Source organism: Stegostoma tigrinum, chromosome 8 (genome assembly GCF_030684315.1).
Source record: "Stegostoma tigrinum isolate sSteTig4 chromosome 8, sSteTig4.hap1, whole genome shotgun sequence".
Lineage (NCBI taxonomy): Eukaryota > Metazoa > Chordata > Chondrichthyes > Orectolobiformes > Stegostomatidae > Stegostoma > Stegostoma tigrinum.
The window spans coordinates 7,727,987-7,747,894 of NC_081361.1; the positions used below are offsets into that span (position 1 = coordinate 7,727,987).

The 19,908-nt window shown below is 48.7% G+C and overlaps 1 protein-coding gene across 9 annotated transcripts in view; it reads right to left on the reverse strand.

Moving 5' to 3' along the window:
- The window catches only part of tnr (tenascin R (restrictin, janusin)), a 153,135-nt gene that overhangs the window by 42,079 nt on the left and 91,148 nt on the right, over nucleotides 1-19,908 (reverse strand). For 8 of the 9 annotated variants that reach the window (XM_048539986.2, XM_048539987.2, XM_048539984.2 and 5 more), the window contains 7 exons: nucleotides 17,850-17,939; nucleotides 15,073-15,336; nucleotides 12,258-12,524; nucleotides 11,792-11,920; nucleotides 8,577-8,720; nucleotides 7,282-7,401; nucleotides 6,830-6,979 (listed from right to left, as the gene is read on the reverse strand). In XM_048539986.2, coding sequence (XP_048395943.1) covers nucleotides 6,830-6,979; nucleotides 7,282-7,401; nucleotides 8,577-8,720; nucleotides 11,792-11,920; nucleotides 12,258-12,524; nucleotides 15,073-15,336; nucleotides 17,850-17,939 — 1,164 coding nt within the window. The remainder of the gene's footprint in view (nucleotides 1-6,829; nucleotides 6,980-7,281; nucleotides 7,402-8,576; nucleotides 8,721-11,791; nucleotides 11,921-12,257; nucleotides 12,525-15,072; nucleotides 15,337-17,849; nucleotides 17,940-19,908) is intronic. The other variant, XM_048539991.2, reaches the window with a different exon arrangement.

Genomic DNA, 19,908 nt, shown 5'->3' on the forward strand with positions numbered 1-19,908 from the left:
TATAATGTAACCGTCAGGAGTGCCAAGCTTTGCGAGCGCTTCCTGGAGGTTTTGAAGGAGAAAGGAGGTGAGGGCCCCCTCTCTGTACTGACTGCTGTCCCGCTGTTCATGATGCCGGTGCAGAGGAGCCGTATGGTAACTGTACACATGTACAACCCGCATGTGCCAGCAGTTGATGTTCTAACCTTCCTCGGAATGTACGTGAAGGTGGAAGGGGACCTAACCAACATCATGGACCCCATCGAGATCTGGATCAGTAAGAGGCAGGTCAAGGTGATGCTGAGGATGGGCGCGGACGGGAACACCGTACACCCACTGTCCAGTTTCGCGATCGGGGGAGCAAGGGCTGCCTGACCTACGCAGGGCAACCTAAAGTCTGCCATGCCTGTGGTAGGTCAGGTCACATGGCGGCCGACTACAAGCCACCATCTGCAGGAACTGCAGGCAGGAGGGACACCTTGCAAAGGATTGCCCAAAAGAAAAGAGCTGCAACCTTTGCGGGGAAGTGGGCCATCTCTATAGGGCATGCCCACGGCAGGGGACCACCTACGCCCAGGTCGCCAGCAGGGGCAATGCGGGGCAAGCCCCCCCCCCCCCCCGCCCCCGGAGGAGAGGAAGGCACCAGGCCCCTGAAAGGACCTCCCTAATGTGCAAGAGGGCCAGGTCGTGCAGGAGGGCCCAGCCCCGCAGGACAGACCTGAGGCCAGCAAATCGCCTCCGCAGGCTCCGTTCTCCCCCGATAACCCGGAGTCGATAGAGGAGGCGACAGGTGACCCAGGGGAGTAGACGACGGTCCGGAAGGTGAGGAGGAAGGTGCGCCAGCGGGCCCCAGCACCGCAACCATCAGGCGGGAAGAGGCAGCTACAGGGGGGCTATAAGAGCTCCTCTGACGAGGGGGATTCGGAGGAGGCCCGCCCAAAGCAGAAGCTAAAGATCTCAAGGGAGAAGGAAAGCAGTACCCCGATTGCAGGTGACGGGAGGTGTCCTGAGGCTCCCTCCGACACCCAGCCACGTGACGCTGGTGCCCTGGAGGGTCCCCCGGACCCTTCAGGCAGGAAGCAGGAAACTGCATGTCCCCAGCCTGACCCCGAGCCGGATTCTCCTGCGTCCGTACCCCCAACGGAGGGATGCCACCTGGAAGGCAGCACGGACGGTTTCCTGAACCCGGAGAGTGTCCAGCAGTTCGCCCAGGCAATGGGCATAAAGGGACAGATGGAGGGGCTGGACCTTGGACTCGGGGAGGGTACTGCAGTCACTGCCCACAATAGGGTACGAGTTGCGAGCGTTAATATGCGCAGCGTCAAGTCCACCGCCAGATGTGTGTCCACGTTGGCCTACCTGACCACCATCAAGGCAGACCTCCTGTTTCTGCAGGAGTGCGGGATACCGCACCTCAGCAGGTACGGGAAATGTTGGGCGCCTGGACCTATGGGCCTTCGATCAGGTCGGGGGGTAACGACTGTCGGTCCTCGGGCCTGGCTATTCTGCTGTGGGGGCACAACTTCACCATCTCTCAAGTTCAGGAGGTGGTGGGGGGGGGCGCCTCCTAATGGCTGATGTCACCTACAGGAACGGTCCCCTGAGGCTGATCAACATGTAGGCCCCAGCGGTACGGAGTGAGTGGTTGGCCGTCCTGCAGCGGCTTCCACCCCTGCTGGCTACGTCCAGGCCGGTCATCCTAGGCGGAGACTTCAACTGCATCATTGATGCAGATGGAAGATCCGGCGTGGGGACAGCGGGTGGGCGGAGTCAACTGGACGTTACGTCCAGATTCCTGATGGGCATGGTGAAGGATGCCAAGCTGCTCGACGTCTTCAGCGCCCCTACAGACGGAGCGCAGCGGAGATACACCTGGTCGCGGCCAGACGGGTCTATCTGCTCAAGGATAAACTTTCTGTTTGTGTCACGGGCGTTCTCGGTCAGGTCCACCGGCGTCGAGCCGGTGCTCTGCTCTGACCACTGCCTCCTGATGGCCGACTGTCACTTACAGGATGACCAGCAGGCCGGCAAGGGGACGTGGAAGCTCAACACGACTCTGTTGACCCCAGAGAACGTCAAGGAGCTTAATATGCTATTTGGAGAACCGTGAAACCCCTCTTTGAGTCTCCAGGTGACTGGTGGGAGACAGTGAAGGAGAACATCAAGAGGTTCTTTGTCCTCAAGGGTGGTTGGAAGGCGAGAGAGAGGCGGGGAAAGCTGTCGCGACTCCAGAAAAGGATGCAGAACCTGCTCCTTCTGCAGTCGATGGGGGTCGATGTCACGGAGGACCTCTGCAAGGTGAGGGGCCAGCAAGCCTCGCTCTTCGCCGCGGAGGCCTCCAGGATAATCTTCCGGTCCAGGGTCCGCTCCGTGGAGCAGGACGAGACGTCTCGCAGTTCTTCTTTCAGAAGGTGCACAAAGAGAGCTCAGTGCTTAGCCGGCTAAAGGAGGACGATGGCTCAGTGACGTTGTCTTGGCCCGAAATTTTGAGGATCAGCAGATCCTTCTATGCCGGACTGTACGACGCGAAGCCTAAGGACAGCACAGCCTCCGAGTCGTTCCTGTTGTCTATCATGGAGGTCTTGGACGATGGCATGAGGGAGTGGCTGGACCGGCCGATACCCCTGGACGAGCTGACCAGAGCCCTCAAGTCCTTGGAGAGGAATAAGGCTCCCGGGAGCAACGGCTTACCAGTCGAGCTGTATTCCGCTCTGTGGGACCTGATCGGCCAGGACCTGCTGGAGGTGTATGATAGTGCACTTCGAGCAGGGGAAATGTGCAAGCCCATGAGGAAGGGCATCATCACCCTCATTTACAAGAGGAAGGGGGAGAGGGAAGAAATTAAGAATTGGCATCCCATTTCACTATTGAACGAGGACTACAAAATCCTGGCCAAGGTCATAGCCAACCGGGTCAGGTCTGTCCTGGAGTCGGTGATTCACTCTGACTAAATCTGTGCTGTGCCGGGCAGGAAGATCGCTGAGAGCCTCGCGCTCATCAGGGATACGATCGCCTACGTGCAGGACAGGAGGCTGGACACCTGCCTCATCAGCCTGGACCAGGAGAAGGCCTTCGCAGGGTCTCTTATGCTTACATGAGGGACGTCCTCTCCAAATTGGGGTTCGGGGAGGGCATCCGCAATTGGATCCAGCTGCTCTACATGAACACCGTTAGCGCAGTGTCGATCAACGGGTGGGAATTGGACAGTGTTCCCGTCAGATCTGGAGTCAGGCAGGGCTGCCCGCTCTCTCCTGCCTTGTTCATGTGCTGTATGGAGCCCTTCGCCGCATCCATCAGGAAGGAAGTGAGCCTGAAGGGCGTGACTATCCCAGGCAGCAGAGGCCTTCAGGTCAAGACCTCCCTGTACATGGACGACGTCGCCGTCTTCTGCACCGACTCGTTGGTCGGTGAGTAGGCTGTTGGACATCAGCCGCCAGTTTGAACTGGCCTCGGGTGCCAAAGTCAATTGGGGTAAGAGCGAGGCCATGTTCTTTGGGAACTGGGATGACCGCTCCTTCATCCCCTTCACCGTCAGGACAGACTACCTGAAGGTGCTGGGTGTTTGGTTCGGTGGAGCTGGGGCGTGCACTAAGACTTGGGAGGAGCATATCACCAAACTGAAGCAGAAGCTGAGCAGGTGGGCTCTCCGTCCCTCTCCATCGCGGGTAAGAACCTGGTTGTCAGGTGCGAGGGGCTTTCGGTACAGTTGTATGTGGCGCAGGCCTGGCCTGGACCTGCGCCGCTGCGGTCACCTGGGCCATCTTCCACTTCATTTGGGGGTCGAGAATGGACCGGGTCCGCAGGGACACCATGTACAAAGACCTGGAAAATGGGGGAAAGGACTTACCAAACGCCACCCTCGCCCTGATGGCTACCTTTGTGTGCGGCTGCATCAAGCTGTGCATAGATCCTCAGTACACAAACACCAAGTGTCACTACTTAATGAGGTTCTACCTGTCCCCGGTGTTGCGAAGGATGGGCCTGGCCTCGTTGCCGTGGAACACTCCGAGTAGTTGGACTGTCCCGTACCACCTGTCCTTCGTGGAGAAATTTTTGAAAGGAAACACCTTTGACCACAAGGCCGTCAGGCAGTGGTCAGCACGTAGTATCCTCGAGACCCTTCAGGAAAAGGAGAGGGTGGATACCATCGTGTGGTTCCCCACGCAGATTGCCAAAGTTGTTTGGCAGAATGCCTCATCAATAGAACTTTCAAACAAGCACAAGGACATTGCTTGGCTGGCGGTGAGAGGGGCTATGCCAGTGAGATCCTTTATACATGCCCGGAATCTCTGCGCCACCGCATCTGCCCTCGAAGCGGCTGCGGGGGCGATGAGAATGTCGACCACCTCCTTCTGGAGTGTGCCTATGCACAAGAGGTCTGGAGGGCGATGCAGTGGTATTTGTCAAGGTTCATCCCAAGCAGCTCTGTGACATGGGACTCCATGCTCTATGGGCTGTTTCCCGGGACGCACACCGAGACCAGCATCAACTGCACCTGGAGGACCATCAATGCAGTGAAAGATGCTCTTTGGTCTGCTTGCAACTTGCTGGTCTGCCAGCTGAAAGAACTGACCCCAACCGAGTGTTGCAGACTGGCGCACTTCAAGGTCCAGGACTACATGCTGAGGGACGCGCTAAAGCTTGGGGCAGCTGCCGCCAAGGTGCGGTGGGGAAAGACCACCGTATGAAAACCCTCGTCCAGAATAGAAACAAGGGCCCTATCTGGTAACGGGGCCCAGCTGGCGCCTTCCCCAACTGGTCAGGGGGCCAACTGGGACTGTGCAGGGAGACGACTGCCGGGGTATTTTTGTTTGCTTTGTTTTTTTTTCTTTTTTGTTTTGTTTTTGCCTTTAGTTGGTGTACGTACCCCCTGGGTAACCGGGAGCAGCTTGCATGACTGGGTAGGTGTATAAATGTTTTATTTTTTGGACATTCTATGAATAAAGTATATTTTTTCAAATAAAAAAAAGTGATGAAACATCTGAAAACTAACCTTCCAGCACAGTGAGCAAACTCACATCCGCCATCTCTAATAAACCGGCAACTGCTCTCCCTGTCCTATCTTTCCTGAACACTTTGTATCCAGGAATATTTAAACCAAGTCCTGCTCTTCTTTGATCCCGGCCTCTGTGGGAGCCACAACATCAGATTTCCACTTTGCAATCTGTCTCTGTGACTCCCCGATCTCATTTCCCAGACTCTGCGCAGCCCCATAGATGCACCGTGACCCTGATTTAGATTTATTACTCTCTCCCTCACTCTGACCATGCCTAATAAGTTACTATTCCCTTTTCTGCTGCTCGCTATCTCTCCCAGGATTCTGTGGACCTTGGTCCTCAACTCTGATATTCCCCGGGTCCCATAGCCCTGCCAAGTCATAGAGTCACAGTCATACAGCATGGAAAATAAAAATCCTTTGAACCAACTCAGCCAGGTATCCTAAATGATCTTGTCCCATTTGCCTGGGTTTAGCCCACATCCCTGTCAACCCTTCCTATTCGTGTATCCATTTTAAATGCCTTTTAAATGTTGTAATTGTATCTGCCTCCACCACTTCCTCTGGCAGCTCCTTCCATACAAGCACCACTCTCTGAGTTAAAAAGTTGCCCATCAGGTCCTTTCTAAATCTTCACCTCTCACCTTAAAGCTATGCCCTCTAGTTTTGGCATTCCCTACCCTTGGACAAATACCTTGGCTATTCACCTTATATATGCCCCTTAGAACTTTATAGGCCTCAATAAGGTCACCCCTCAACTTCTGATGCTCCAAGGAAAATGTCTCAGCCCATTCAGCCTCTGCCTACAGCTCAAACTCTCCAGTCCCAGCAACATTCTTGTAAATATTTTCTGCATCCTTTCAAGCCCAACAACATCCTTCCTAGAGCAGGGCAACTAGAATTGTACACAGCATTCCAAACTGGCCTCACCAATGTCTTGTACAGATGCAACGTAATGTCCCAACTCCTACAGTCAATGCACATACCAAGGAAGGTTTGCGTGTGAAAAGTTAGTATCAACTCTCTCCAACAGCACTAGCACAAGGAACTTAGTCCCAGCTCTGTTCAGGAGCAACACATCCAGTCTGTCCAGATCCCAACTCCCCCACAGCCAGTCCTAACGTCCCAAAAATCTAAAGCCCTCCCTGCTGGACTCTCTCTCCAGCCCCACACTCACCTCTCTAATCCTCCTGTTCCTATTCTCACTTATGTGCAGCACTGGATGTAATCTGGAGATTCTTCCTTTTGAGCTCCTACTGCTAATTCCCTGCCGATCTCCCTAAATTCTGACTGCAGGACCACATCCCTCTGTACTGGGACCGAAGTGGGTCACGACTGCTGACTTCCCCTCCTCCCCTCAGGGTGCTCTACAGCTACTCAGTGACATCCTTGACGCTGAAACCAGGGAGACAACACACCGTTCTGGATTCCCATCTGCAGCTGCAGATACACCTATTGATTGCTCTCACTCTTGAATCCCCTCTCACTATCACTGTTCCAGTCTACCTGTGTCCCCTCCCCACCCCCAGAGAGTTGAGCCACTTGTGGTGCCATGGGCTTGGCTCTGGCTGCACTCCCCAAATGAACCATCAATCCCATCAGGATTCTGAACTGAATCCTGGTTGGAGAATGGGATACAGTCAAGGAACTCCTCTACTAGCTGCCTGGTCCTTTTGGACTGCCTGCTTCTCCCCCATTCTCTCTCTCCCTGTATACTGTGAAGCTGCGGAGAGACCACATCTAGAAACAAACTCCCTGTATACACCTTGTCCGCTCTGCTGTGTTTGTGACTGTGTCTGTGGCTGCTTCACACCTGGCTTGAACATCCTTGGGTTATGTGAAGGGGCTACGTACGAGTGAGAAAGTTGGTGGAGGCTGAGACACTGGTCAGGAAATCGCTGGTAGCGTAGATGGTGACGGAGTAATTGGTGAACGGCTGGAGTCCACTGAGCTGGTACCGTGTCGTCTCTCCATCAGCATGGACAGTGTTAGCAACAACTAGAACTGAAAGCAGATTACCCAGCAGTCAGCGTGAAGCAGCAGAGACATATAGAGAGACAGCACACAAACAGCACTGTCCAGCATGGGGCATAGTATGAACAGCTCAAGGTACTGCAAGATCTTATTCAGAGTAAATTGAGAAAACAGTCAGCACACACTGAAAGTGCACAGGGTCCAGGAAGAAGACGAGAATTTAGCGAGACTCTTTAAATTGGATAGAGGGAGGGAGAGGGTTGGTGATGAATACACAGAATACTATAATAAAGAGATTACATGCAATCTGAACTCCATTGTTTAACACCTACGCTGGTTTTGTGTTAAGAAGATAACATAGTTTTCCACTGTGGCCTGAGGTGCAATCCATTCGAGCACGGCTTCTGTGGGAGTCATGTTCAGAACCCGCACGTCCAGGGGCTTGTCCATAGCTGGAAAAATGGTGGGGAGAAACAAACAGTGGAAGACATCACCATTAATTTTTTAGCAGTATCACAAGCCCCCTTCAGCATTCCCCCTTGACTACCACTGTGCTCCCACTCCATCACTATCACCACACCCTCCCTCTATCATCATCAACGCACTCCCTCCACCACCAACGCACACTACCTCCACCGTCACTGCACTCTCCCTCTACCGTCACCGCTCTCCCTCTACCATCACTAGTCTCCCTCCACCATCATCACTGCACCCCCTCAACCACCACCACACTCTCCCTCCACCGTCATCGTGCTCCCTCCACCATCACTGCACTTTCCCTCCACCGCCACTGCACTTTCCCTCCACCGTCAGTGCTTTCCCTCAGCCATCACCACGTGGGTGGCTCAGTGGTTAGCACTGCTGCCTCAGAGCACCAGGGGCCCGGATTTGAATCCACCCTCGGGTGACTGCCTGTGTGGAGTTTGCCCAGTCCTCCTGCGTCTGCTTGGGTTTCCTCCCACAGCCCAAAGACATGCAGAGTAGGTGGGTTGGCCATGGTGAATGCAGGGGGTGGGGTGGGCCTGGGTGGACTACTCTTCAAGGACATCAGTATGGACTTAAAAGGCCTAATTCCACTCTGTAGTGATTCTATTCTTTGACTCTCCCTCCACCATCACCACACTCTCCCTCTACCTTAATGTTCATCATTAGCAACACCATTATCACTGTCACCTTCACCATTTTCTTTGTCACCAGCGCTATCTTCATCACACCACCACCATCTCTGACACCATTATCGTCATCACAACTATCGCATTATTATCCTCGTCAACATCACCCTCATTGCCCAGAATCCCAAAATGAATCTTAAAATATCACTTAAAAGCTGAACGAGCTGAGGATGCTGCAAATCAGGAACGAAAGCAAAAGTTGCTGGAAAAGCTCAGCGGGTCTGGCAGCATCTGTGAAGAAAAAAAATCAGAGTTAATGTTTCAGGTCCGGTGACCCTTCCTCAGAACTGATGGTGGCTGGGAAAATGTCAGTTTATATGCAGAAAACAGGGAAGTGGGTGTGCTGGCGTTATCCGACGGGTCTGAGTGAGGTCACACAATGAGATAAACAGGTCGTCGTAAGGGCTGGCTCAGTTGCTAAATTGAAGTCGGGATGGGCTGGTTCAGTAACTCACCTGTCTGAACGGTATTTGAAATGAACCGACTCTCAGCAAGTCCTCGCACTGTGTTTAAATTCACCTTGTACTCAGTCGCTGGCTGTAAGTCAGTCAGGGTATACTCGGTAAGATATGATTCGATGACCACACTCTCAGCTGACCCTGAATCGCACAAATACAAAAAGGGTCATAGGTAAATCAGCAGCGAACATTTATAAACACTGAGAGTCAAAATACCTAGCTCACAGAATTCCTGCACCTTGCCACGAACAGAACCCCTTCACTCAGTCCCGTACACACCCTCCTTCACCCAGTCCCATACACACTCCCCTTCACCCAGTCCTGTATACATACCCCTTCACCCAGTCCTGTATACACCTCCCTTCACCCAGTTGAGCACACATTCCCCTTCACCCAGCCCTGTACACAATGTTCCAAATGTCGTCTCACTGAAGTTCTGTACAACTTCAAAAGCACATAGACAGATTGGTGAAAGGGGTGGTCAGCTGACTGATGAACTTTAAAGCAGAGAAGTGTGAAGTGATCCATTTTGGTAGGAAAAGCATGGAGAGACAATTTGAAATACACCTCTGAAGGGCCTGCAAGAGCTGTGGGAACTGGGAGTACAGGTGTGCATGAATTACTGAAGTTGACAGGGCATATGTAGAGAATGGTGACTAATACTTTGTGGCTGTCAATTTTATGAAGGGAGGCACAGAGTACAAAAGCAGAGATGCTGAATGGTTATAAATACTAGCTAGGTCTCTGAATCTGATGGGATCGAGCCCTGCCCACTTACATTCTAGGTTTAGATTCCTACAAATGAGCAAGAGTTCTGGAACCACGCCACAAAACTTTGCTCGGCTTGGCTCAGCAGATTTGGCAGCATCTGAGGAGAGAAATCAGTTAACATTTCTCAGGAAGGGTCACTCGACCCAAAACGTTAAGTCAGATTTCTCTCTTTGGGTGCTGCCAGACCTGATCAACTTTTCCAGCAATTTCTGTTTTCATTTCTGATTTACAGCATCTGCGGTTTATCGACTTTTACCCAGAGTCTGGATCCTGGCCTTTTCACCTGCAGCTTTGACACGTGGGTGGGAGTCTCACTGCCCTCACCCTCGGCCTCATCCCCAGACCATGATCAACAACGATCTGTGAGCACCATCTATTCGCACCCAGGAAGCGGCTTGGCTAACAACAATTAGCTGGGTGTAACTGGAGGAGGAGAAGACTTGGTGCTGGGCTGATCCCACTTCCATCAAGATACCTCAGAAGATGGAATGCACTGGGAAATGTCAATGTCTCCCATCACATCTCGAAAGGTGCCTTCGAAGAGCTGACGAGTAAAGGTCATGAGGTGGGGCCTTGAGCGCCACACTTCCAAACAATGTGTTGGCTTGAGAGAGTCAATCATAGAATCCCTACAGTGTGGAAACAGAGTCTTTGGCCCAACAAGTCCACACTGATCCTCAGAGCATCCCACCCAGAGCCATCCCCCTATAACCCACCTAATCTACACATCCCTGAACACTAGGGGCAATTTAACTTAGCCAACCCACCGAACCAATCCACATCTTTGGACTGTGAGAGGAAACCAGAGCACCCAGAGGAAACCCACGCCGACACAGGAAGAATGTGCAAACTCCACACAGACTGTCGCCCGAGGGTGGAATCAAACCCGGGTACCTGGCGCTGTGAGGCAGCAGTGCTAACCACTGAGCCACCATGCCACCAACGTATGGAAGAGGTTCACAAGAATGTCTCCAGAAGTGAGGAACTCTGCTTCAAAGATAGATTGGAAAAGCTGGTGCTGTTTCACTAGCAGAAGAGAAGGCTAAGGTGGGATATAATTGCACAACCACATTTTCAAAGAAAATATACTTTCACTACGATGTCGCTGACTAGACCAGCATTTCTTGCCCTTGTGAAGATGGTGGTGAGCTTCCTTCATGATCCACTGAAGTAGTAGACCCATAATGCCCTTACGGAGGGAACTTCCAAGATTTTTTCCCCGTGACAGTGAAGGAATGACAATCCATTTCTAAGTCAGGATGGTGAGTGGCTTGGTGGGGAACTTGCGGGGGGTAGTATTTCTGCAGTCCATCTTGTAGACAGTGCACACTGCTGCTACTGAGCATCAGTGGTGGGAGGAGTGGATGCTAGTGGATGTGATGCCAATCAAGTGGACTGCTTTGTCCTGAATGGTGTAAAGCTTCTAGAGTGCTGATGGGGCTGCACTCATCCAGGCAAGTGGGGAGTATTCCCTCACACTCCTGACTTGTGCCTTGTAGATGGTGGACAGACTTTGGGTAATTAGGAGATGAGTTACTTGCCACAGCATTCCTAGTCTTAGACCTGCTTTTGTAGATGCTGTACCTATATACAGTGAGTTTCTGGTCAATGGTAACCCATAGGATGCTGATAGTGGGGTATTCAGTTTTGGTAACACCATTAAATGTCAAGAAATGATGGTTAGATTCTCTCTTGTTGGAGATGATCATTGCCTGGCACTTCTGTGAAAGTGAATGTTATGACAAAATCATGAGATGTCGGGACACAGGAAGACAGGGAAAATCCGTTCCAGTTGGTGACAAGATTAAAAAGAGGAGAGAACACAGATTTAAAGTAACTGGTGACTTCAGGAGAACTATTTCATTTCAGATGTGCTTAGGGTTTGAAATGCACGGCTTCGGAGACTAGGGGAAGCAGGGTCGATTGAAACTTTCAAATGCGTTAAAACATTATCTAAAAAGATGTTGACATATACAGGGAGAGGAAGATGGAGGGATATGTGAATGATGGGGAATAGCAATTGATCTGATGGGACTCCTGTGAACAGTCAGCAATTTAAGTTAATCGCTTCAGTGCACTAACATCATGCATTGTACACAGCCATACATAACTAACACAGCAAATATACACAGGCCTCACACAATGTGAAGCAAGAAAAACAACACCATGTGGGCATGTTTACACTAGAAGTGGATAAAGTAATTCTGCTTCTGTTCTTAGAAGGTGAAGGTAAAGGTCCCTCTACTCTTTTAAAGTGAAAGTAAGGCTCGCTCAGTACTGACTTATCAAACACTGCCAGGACAGGGACAGCAGGGGTTTAGGTACAGAGCAAAGCATTTTCCAGTCCTGCCTTGTGGGAGCAGTCTCTGTGAGTGAGTTAGATCAGGCAGAATGAGAGCAATCAATCTGTGGCTAACAGGACATGCATCCACATGGCTCACCCTGTAGGACAGCCGCTGGCTGGTACAGCATCTGGTAATGATCAAAGGCAGCTACAGGCCTGCTCCACACCACTGTCACCGAGTCCTCAGAAACATTAGTGAACGATACATTCCGAGGTGGGTCCAAGGCTGCAAGAAGATGGAAATATTGGGAAAAGCATTCAGTGGAAACAGCAGATCAGAAAGGCAGGAGAATGAGACTGCAATTAGTGTCTGAGACACTGGGGAATGGGGGCAAGATTATAGTGTCTCAGATACAGGACAGCAAGAGAGTGATCACAGTGTCTCTGATGGGGAGAGCAACAGAAAGATTAGCGTGTCTCAAGTAGAGGAGTGAAAGAGGGATTGAGTGTCTCTAATACAAAAGAGTCAGAGAGGGCTTAGAGTGTCTCAGATAGAGGAGAGTGAGAGAGGGATTAGAGTGGCTCAGACAGAGGAGAGGGATAGATTGCGAACTCTTTCCTACCTGTTGTGAATGACCCCAGCACAGGTTCTGCAGTAACCGTTCCCTGCACAGCAAGCAATGTGACCAGATAATCCACTCCAGGCTGGAGGTTGGTGAGTGTAGCATGGGTCTCTCTGCCATTCACTATCAATTGCTGTGCCTCTCCATGTGTGCGGGGATTATAATTTAGAATAAAGATGTCAGTGGCAGAGGTTGGCGGCAGCCAGGACACATTGACAGAGCTCTCCGTGATTTCAGAGAACAGTAACTCCTGCACTGGATAGTAACCTAATATCACAGAAAACGATCGATTAGTATTTCACATGACAGCTATTTCTGGGCACATCTACAGCTGAATAGTGGGAAGTGTACAAGAAGATAGTAGGGAGAGTACAGGCCCAACATGTTCCCTTCTGATAGAAATATAGCAGCCACAAATCTAGAGAATCCTGGATGTTTATGAATTGTCAGGACTGGATTAAAACTAAAAGAGATATGTATAACGGGTCCAAAGGGAATGAAACAGTAGAGGCCCTAGAGGAATGTAGGAAGTACAGCGGTGAATAGAAGAAACAAATTCGGAGACCATAGAGGGCATATTAGAAAATATTAACAGGTAAAATTAGGGGCAATCCTAAGATATTCTACAAATATATCTGGGGTAAAGAAGGACCAGGGCCAGTAAAACCCCATTGAGGGCTAAGGGACAATCTGTGCGCGATTCTAGGATCCATTGTAGAATGTTAAGTGAATGCTTCATAACTAACTTTCTTCAGGAAAAGAAGGATGTGAGTACAGAATTCAAGAAAATGGACCATGATGTATTTGAGCGGAGTGACATGGGTAGCAAGGAGGTGTTGGCAATTTTAGTAGATTTGGATAAAATTGGATAAATCCCCAGGTCTGGATGTGTTGTATCCCAATGTGCTGTGGGCGACAAGGGCCGAAATTATAGGGGCCCTGGCTCAAATTTTTGAATTGTCTCTGGGGAAATGCCAGAGGAGTGGAGAACAGCTAATGTGGTTCCACTTGACAAGAACAGTGGTAGAGATAGACCAGGGGACTATAGGCCAATGAGTCTAACATCAGCAGTAGGGGGACTATTGGAGAAAATACTGAAGGACAAAATTAATCTTCATTCAGAGAGGTAAGGTTTGATCAGGGATAATCAGCCTGGTTTTGTCAAAGGGAGGTCATGCCTAACAAACCTAGTGGAATTTTTTGAGGAGGTGACCAAGTGTTTAGATGATGGTTGGGCAGTTGATGTGATTTATTTGGATTTCAGCAAAACATTTGACAAGATTCTATTGGGAAACTGATAAAGAAGGTAAAAGTACATGGGATCCAAGGTCACTTGGCAAGTGGAATCCAAAATTATCTTAGTGACAGGAGACAGAAGGTGTTGATGAAAGACTATTTACATGACTGGAGCCCAATCTGTGTGTACCAAAGGGATCAGTGCTGTATCCCTCATTGTTTGTGATAGTCATAAATAATGGAGATGAGAATGTTGGGGTGGACGCTGATAAGTAATTTGCGGATGACACGAAGACTGGCCAGGAGGTTGACAGTGAGGAGTTTATAAACCGATTGGTCAGTTGGGCAGGTCAGTATTAAATGGAATTTAACCTTGATGAATGTAAGAGGATACATTTTAGAAGAAGGAATGAAACAAGGGGAAGAATGACAGGAGCAACGGTGCTTATCCATAGATCCCTGAAGCCCAGATTAACAGGGCAAGTAAAGCATACAGGACACTTGCATTGTCAGTCATGGCACAGAACAGGGAGGGGATTTTGGAGCTGTACAGGGCTTTGGTTAGGTCACAGCTGGAGTACTGTGTGCAGTTCTGGTCACCACACTATAGGAAGGATGCGATTGTACTGAAGTGGGTGCAGAGGAGATTCACCAGGATGTTGCCTGGAATGGAGTGTTTCAATGGTGATGAAAGGCTGGTAAGCTTGGGTTGTTTTCATTGGAGCAGAGAAAGTTGAGGGGGGGCAAAAACAAAGTTGCTGGAAAAGCTTAACAGGTCTGGCAGCATCAGTAGAGGTGAAAACAGAGTCAATGATTCGGGGCTAGTGACCGTTCCTTAGAACTGATGGTGGCTGGGAAAATGTCAGCTTATATGCAGAAAATAGGGAGATGGATGGGGTTGGGAGTAAACGATAGGACAGAGCCCAAAGAGAGAGAAAGACAGTTGGACAGACAAAGGAGTTGCTAACGATCAGGCTGGGAGGTTAAATAGTTGCTAATGGGGGCTGTTAGTGACTAACAACAGGGGGTGTGTAATGGCAGGCTATGTGATAACAAAAGTTATCACAAAAGTTGATAACACAAGTTGAAGGGGGCCCTGAAAGAGGGGTAGATGTTAATGATGGACACGGACAGGATGGATAGAAAGCAGCTATTCTCCTTAGTTGGAGGGTCAATCAGAAGGGAAAATAATTTTGTGGTGAAAGGGAGGAGGATTTGAGGAAAACCCTTTTCACCCAGATGGTGGTGGCATTTGGAAAGCACTGCCTGGGAGGATAGTTGAGGTGAGAAAAATCAGAACCTTTAAAAAATACTTGAATGAGCATTGGAAATGTCATAACATTCAAGTCTGTGGGCGCAGTGCGGGAAAGTGGGACTAGTATAGGTTTAAAGTACCGCAGATACAATTAGTTGAAAGACCTCTTCTGTGCTGAAAGATCCTATGATCATACAAGAGCAGTTCAGAGGTGAGAAATCCAGCAGTGAGTAACTCATCTTGTGACTCCTGTCCTTGGTCTCCCTCACTGATTTTCCCCATTACCCATTTGACGACTGAAGGTCACTCTCCCCTGGCACTCACCTGTCATACCCTCGGTGATAGACGGATAGCTCTGCTGCCAGCCTCGTACTGCCACGATCGATAGGTTGTACTTTGTATGGGGCTCCAAGTTATTGAGGGTCACCATGGTATTGCCCTTTGGAACTGTCACCTGTGAATTCACGCCCGTCGCTGTGCTGTAGCTGACCTGGTAGTGATCGACAGGGCCCCGGATATGTGTCCACACCAGGGAAATGCTGCTGTTGGATGAGGCTGCCACAGTGAAGCCAAGAGGATGATCCAGATCTACAGGGAGAGGGGCAAAACGAGGCCACTGAGAAACTCTGGACCAGATTCAACCCTGAGTCATTCAAACCGTAGGGGATCGTCACTCAATCCCAGGGGCTATAACTCAATCCTTGGGATCATAACTCAATCTCAGGAGTCATCACTTAATCCCAGGGGATCAACACTCAATCCTGGGTGGTCGTCACTCAATCTCAGGGGTCATCACTTAATCCCAGGGGTCAAATTTCAATCTCAGTGGTTGTCACTCAATCCCTGGATTTAACACTCAATCCTAGGGAGTGGTCACTCAATTCCAGGGATCATCACAAAGCCCTAGAGGGTCATCTCTCAATCTTTGGGTTCAACATTCAATCTCAGAAGGTGGAGTCATTACTTAGTCTGGAGGGTGGCTTGGGGGGGATTTTTTATTCAATCTGAAATTGCTCTATTCCCGCACCAGTTCTCTGAATCACCTCAAATTAAACCCCAAACAAAAATATCCTCACTCCTTGAGTATTACCACCTTAGAAATCCTGGTGTATTACCTACTGGGCAAATCTACCCTTATACCCATGGTAAGCAATGTTTTGGAATCCATGATCAGGTAAAAGAACCGCAGCAAGAAAAGTATGAGTTAATTATGGCAAGGCAGGACAGACTTGTAGCAGACAGATTATGTTTGACAAATCTCATAGATGTTTTGAAGAAGCAACAGAGAAGGCTGATGGAGGGAATGTGGTGGACATTATCTGGATTTCAAGAAAGCCATTTGATAAAATACCATGTAAACAGCTTGTTGACTTTGAAGCTCATAGCTTTGAAGGTCAGGACCTTCTGGGGTTAAATGTTTGATTTATGTACAAAAAAATCATAATTCACAATCTCATGGATTCTCAGGATCTAGACAGAGGGACTTAAGGCAGTAAATTCCGAATCCACTTGTACATGAAAGATCTGTTTCAGGCTGTTTTCACTCTGAGGAGGAAAGGGCAGGACAGGTCACATCCCTGTGTCTCCCGAAACAGACCAGAGGGGCAAGCAAATGTCAAAGTAACTGCTTCGGAGGCTGCCTTTAATCTGGACGTTTTCCACAGATCTTAAATCTGTTCAGCCCTCTAGCTTTCACTCCCCACATCTTCCAGTCCCAGTCAACAACCCTTGCTCCCACATGCCAATAATGCGCACTCCACAATCACAGAGTTGCTTGGATGAGAGGTAGGCCATTTGGCCTAATGTATCTGCACTATCTCAGGAGCTATGTGAAGATTATAAAAAAACTTCCAACAGTCGAGTTAAGCATCTCTTACACATACTTTATAGGGAAAAAGAATGCTTTCATTCATGAAACCATGCAAAGATTTTAAATTCATTAAGGCAAGAAAAACAAACTGCTACTCAGTTACAAATCAAAGAAAGTTAATATTTTAACAGGACAGGGATTGGCAGAATGGGCAGACAGATGGTGAATGAAATTTAATGTAGGAAGTGTGAGGTGATATATTTCTGAGGTAGGAATGGTGAGACGTAAGATAGACTTATTGGCACAATTCTAAAGAATGGATGACCTTAAAGTGTCTGGATACTGATTTGTGAAGATTACAGGATATACTGCCATTGCCAAAGCAAATAGGATCTTGAGTTTCATAAATAGAGAACTGAACGCCAAACCTTTTTAAAACTCTGGTTTGGCCTCAACTCAAGGATTGTTTCCAGTTTCGGTCCCCACATTCCAGGAAAGATTGCCTCATAATATATAGCTGGCCCCTGCCTGAGCACTGCCTTCTGTTTACCAAACCCAGATATCATTTCCACCCACTTCCTCTGCATCTCACCTCTGATATCATTGACCTGCTTCACCTCCAAGTCATCCCTGCCCCACTCGCTCCCAATATTATTCTCCTCCACTACCCTTAGTTCATACACCCCCTGGACAGTTTCCCTACCCAGCTTCACATGGCTCCAATGAGTGCTGCAAGTTGTATGAATCATTGCCAGGTATTTAATGCTTTTGTCAGAAAGCCTCCATTCTATCAGGGATGTCATTGCCTGCATCATTTATGGTGGTTGGCTATCTTTGGAGATCACTGGTCCTGTGTCCCGTCACTTTAACAACCCTGGAGACTGGACAATTGCTCCATCTCTGCCATTGGTAATAGGCACCATCTTTAGGCAATGCCAACAATGTGACAAAGAACAAAGAAACTGACAGCACAGGAACAGGCCCTTCGGCTCACCAAGCCTGCGCCGACCCAGATCCTCTACTTAAACCTGTTGCCTATTTTCCAAGGATCTGTATCCCTCTGCTCCCTGCCCATTCATGTATCTGTCTAGATACATCTTAAGTGACGCTATTGTGCCCACCTCTACCACCTCCACTGGCCACTCATTCCAGGCACCCACCATCCTCTGCGTAAAGAACTTTCCATGCATATCTCCCTTGGCTCACTCAACACTGGCACTTCGGAAAAACAAAATGAATGGAGTGAAATGGTGGGGTAAAATTCCACAAGAAGATGGTGTTTGGGATTTACCAGTCCTTGCGTTCATGGTGGCTGGTACACTCTGTTTAGTCTCCTTAATGGCTGATATTCCTATCCCATACTCTGTTCCAGGCAATAGGTCTGCAGATAAAATTGAGACAGAAGACAATCAGAAAGTTATAACAAAACCAATCTCCCTCACTATCAGCATTACTGCAATCATTAGCTTCACTGATTGCAGGCTGGGTCATTGCTGAGAGGGAAGCCCCTCCTGCTACTGGTGGTTCAGGGACTATTCCTATGGTCACTGGGGAGAAGAAGAAATGGGAGACAGACAATCACCCTCCATCTACTTCTCTGATCTGAACCCTGAACCCTGGCTTTCAATACAGATTCTGAACTTTCCCTGTCATTAGAGACTGGATATTCCCAGTGTTTCAGAGTTTCATTGATTGGCTTCCTTTTGGGGAGGAGTTTAGGAACACTGTTCCCCAAGAAACAAAAATTTCAACTGATTTCAGAGGGAGTGCCCATTTGGGCCAATGGAGGACACACTGGACCAAGGGGTTAGATTGTGCAGCTAAGGCACGTGTAGATTTGGCTGTTGCCCCATTGTGGGGTATCTATCTCAGGCCCAATCCAGTGGATGTGCACCATTACTAATGAATTCCATTTAATCTTCCAGCATTCTTAGCTGTTTGATTACAATGGGAATTCAGGGTTCTCCTTTCAAAGAATCATCGAAACACAGACAACAAAAGCTGGAGTAGGCTATTCAGCCCTTTGCCACTCAATTTGCTCATGGCTGATCCAGCTCAATACCCTCTTCCTGTTCAGAGATAATGGGAACTGAAGATGCTGGAGAATCCGAGATAACAAAGTGTGGAGCTGGATGAACACAGCAGGCCAAGGAGCATCTTAGGAGCACAAAAGCTGACATTTTGGCCCTAGACTCTTCATCAGAAAACGTCTAGGCCTAAAACGTCAGCTTTTGTGCTCCTAAAATGCTGCTTGGCCTGCTGTGTTCATCCAGCTCCATACCCTCTTCCTGTTTCTCCCCATACACTTGATTCTTTTAGCCCTAAGAACCATATTTAATTTTGCCTTGAAAACCTTTCAATGTCTTTGCCTCAATATCTTCCTGCGCTTTTTCTTGGTGACAATTGTCTCTGCTGTAGATTACAACAGTGGAGATTCATCTCAAAATGCGAGGGTATTTATTCCCTTTCTGACACTGCCTTCAGAGGAATTTCCAGAAGGCTATTGCTAAATCAGGCTTCATGATTGTAGAGGTCACCTTTGTTAGGCTGTTTGCTGTGCTTCTAATACAGACACTATATATATTTTGGAAAGGGTTAACAATTAGTTTTGTTCCATTTGTAACAGTGTGCACCTGGTACAAAGGCAAATTTCAGCACAACTCAAATGGAAAGATCGTAATGGGGAGAGGGGTATAATGTAGGAAACCATCATGGGGTGAGGGAGTGGGAGTCAGATTACAATTAGAGTCATAGGCTCTTAGAGGTGTACAGCACAGAAACAGACCCTTTGGCATGCCAAATAGATATTAATAAATTAATCTAGTCCCATTTACCAGCATTTGGTCCATGTCCCTCTACATCCTTCACGTTCATAAACCCATCCAGATGCCTTTTAAATGTTGTAATTATACCAGTCTCCTCCAGTTCTCTGGCAGATCATTCCATACACAAACCACTCTCTTTGTGAAAAAACAAAATTGTCCTTTAGATCTCTTTTATATTTTTCCCCTCTCACCTTCATTCTAAGCCATCTGATTTTGGGCTCCCACACCCCAGGCAAAAGAAAAAAGAAATAAGTTTCTGACCTTCCAACCAGGAGCATAATGTGCTGGTAAAATTCTTCCAGTGTAAACTAAAACTGATTACATTTGCTTCAGGACATTGTTTTCTCGGAAGCCCATGTGGTGTAGGGGCAGGAGGAGGCAATTTAGCCCATCAAGTCTACTCTGATGTTCAATGAGATCATGGCTAATCTAATTCTCATCACCACTTTTCTTCTTCTTCCCTAAAAACTCTTGATTCTCTTTGTGATTAAAAAAAAGTCTATCTTCATCTTGAATATATTAAAT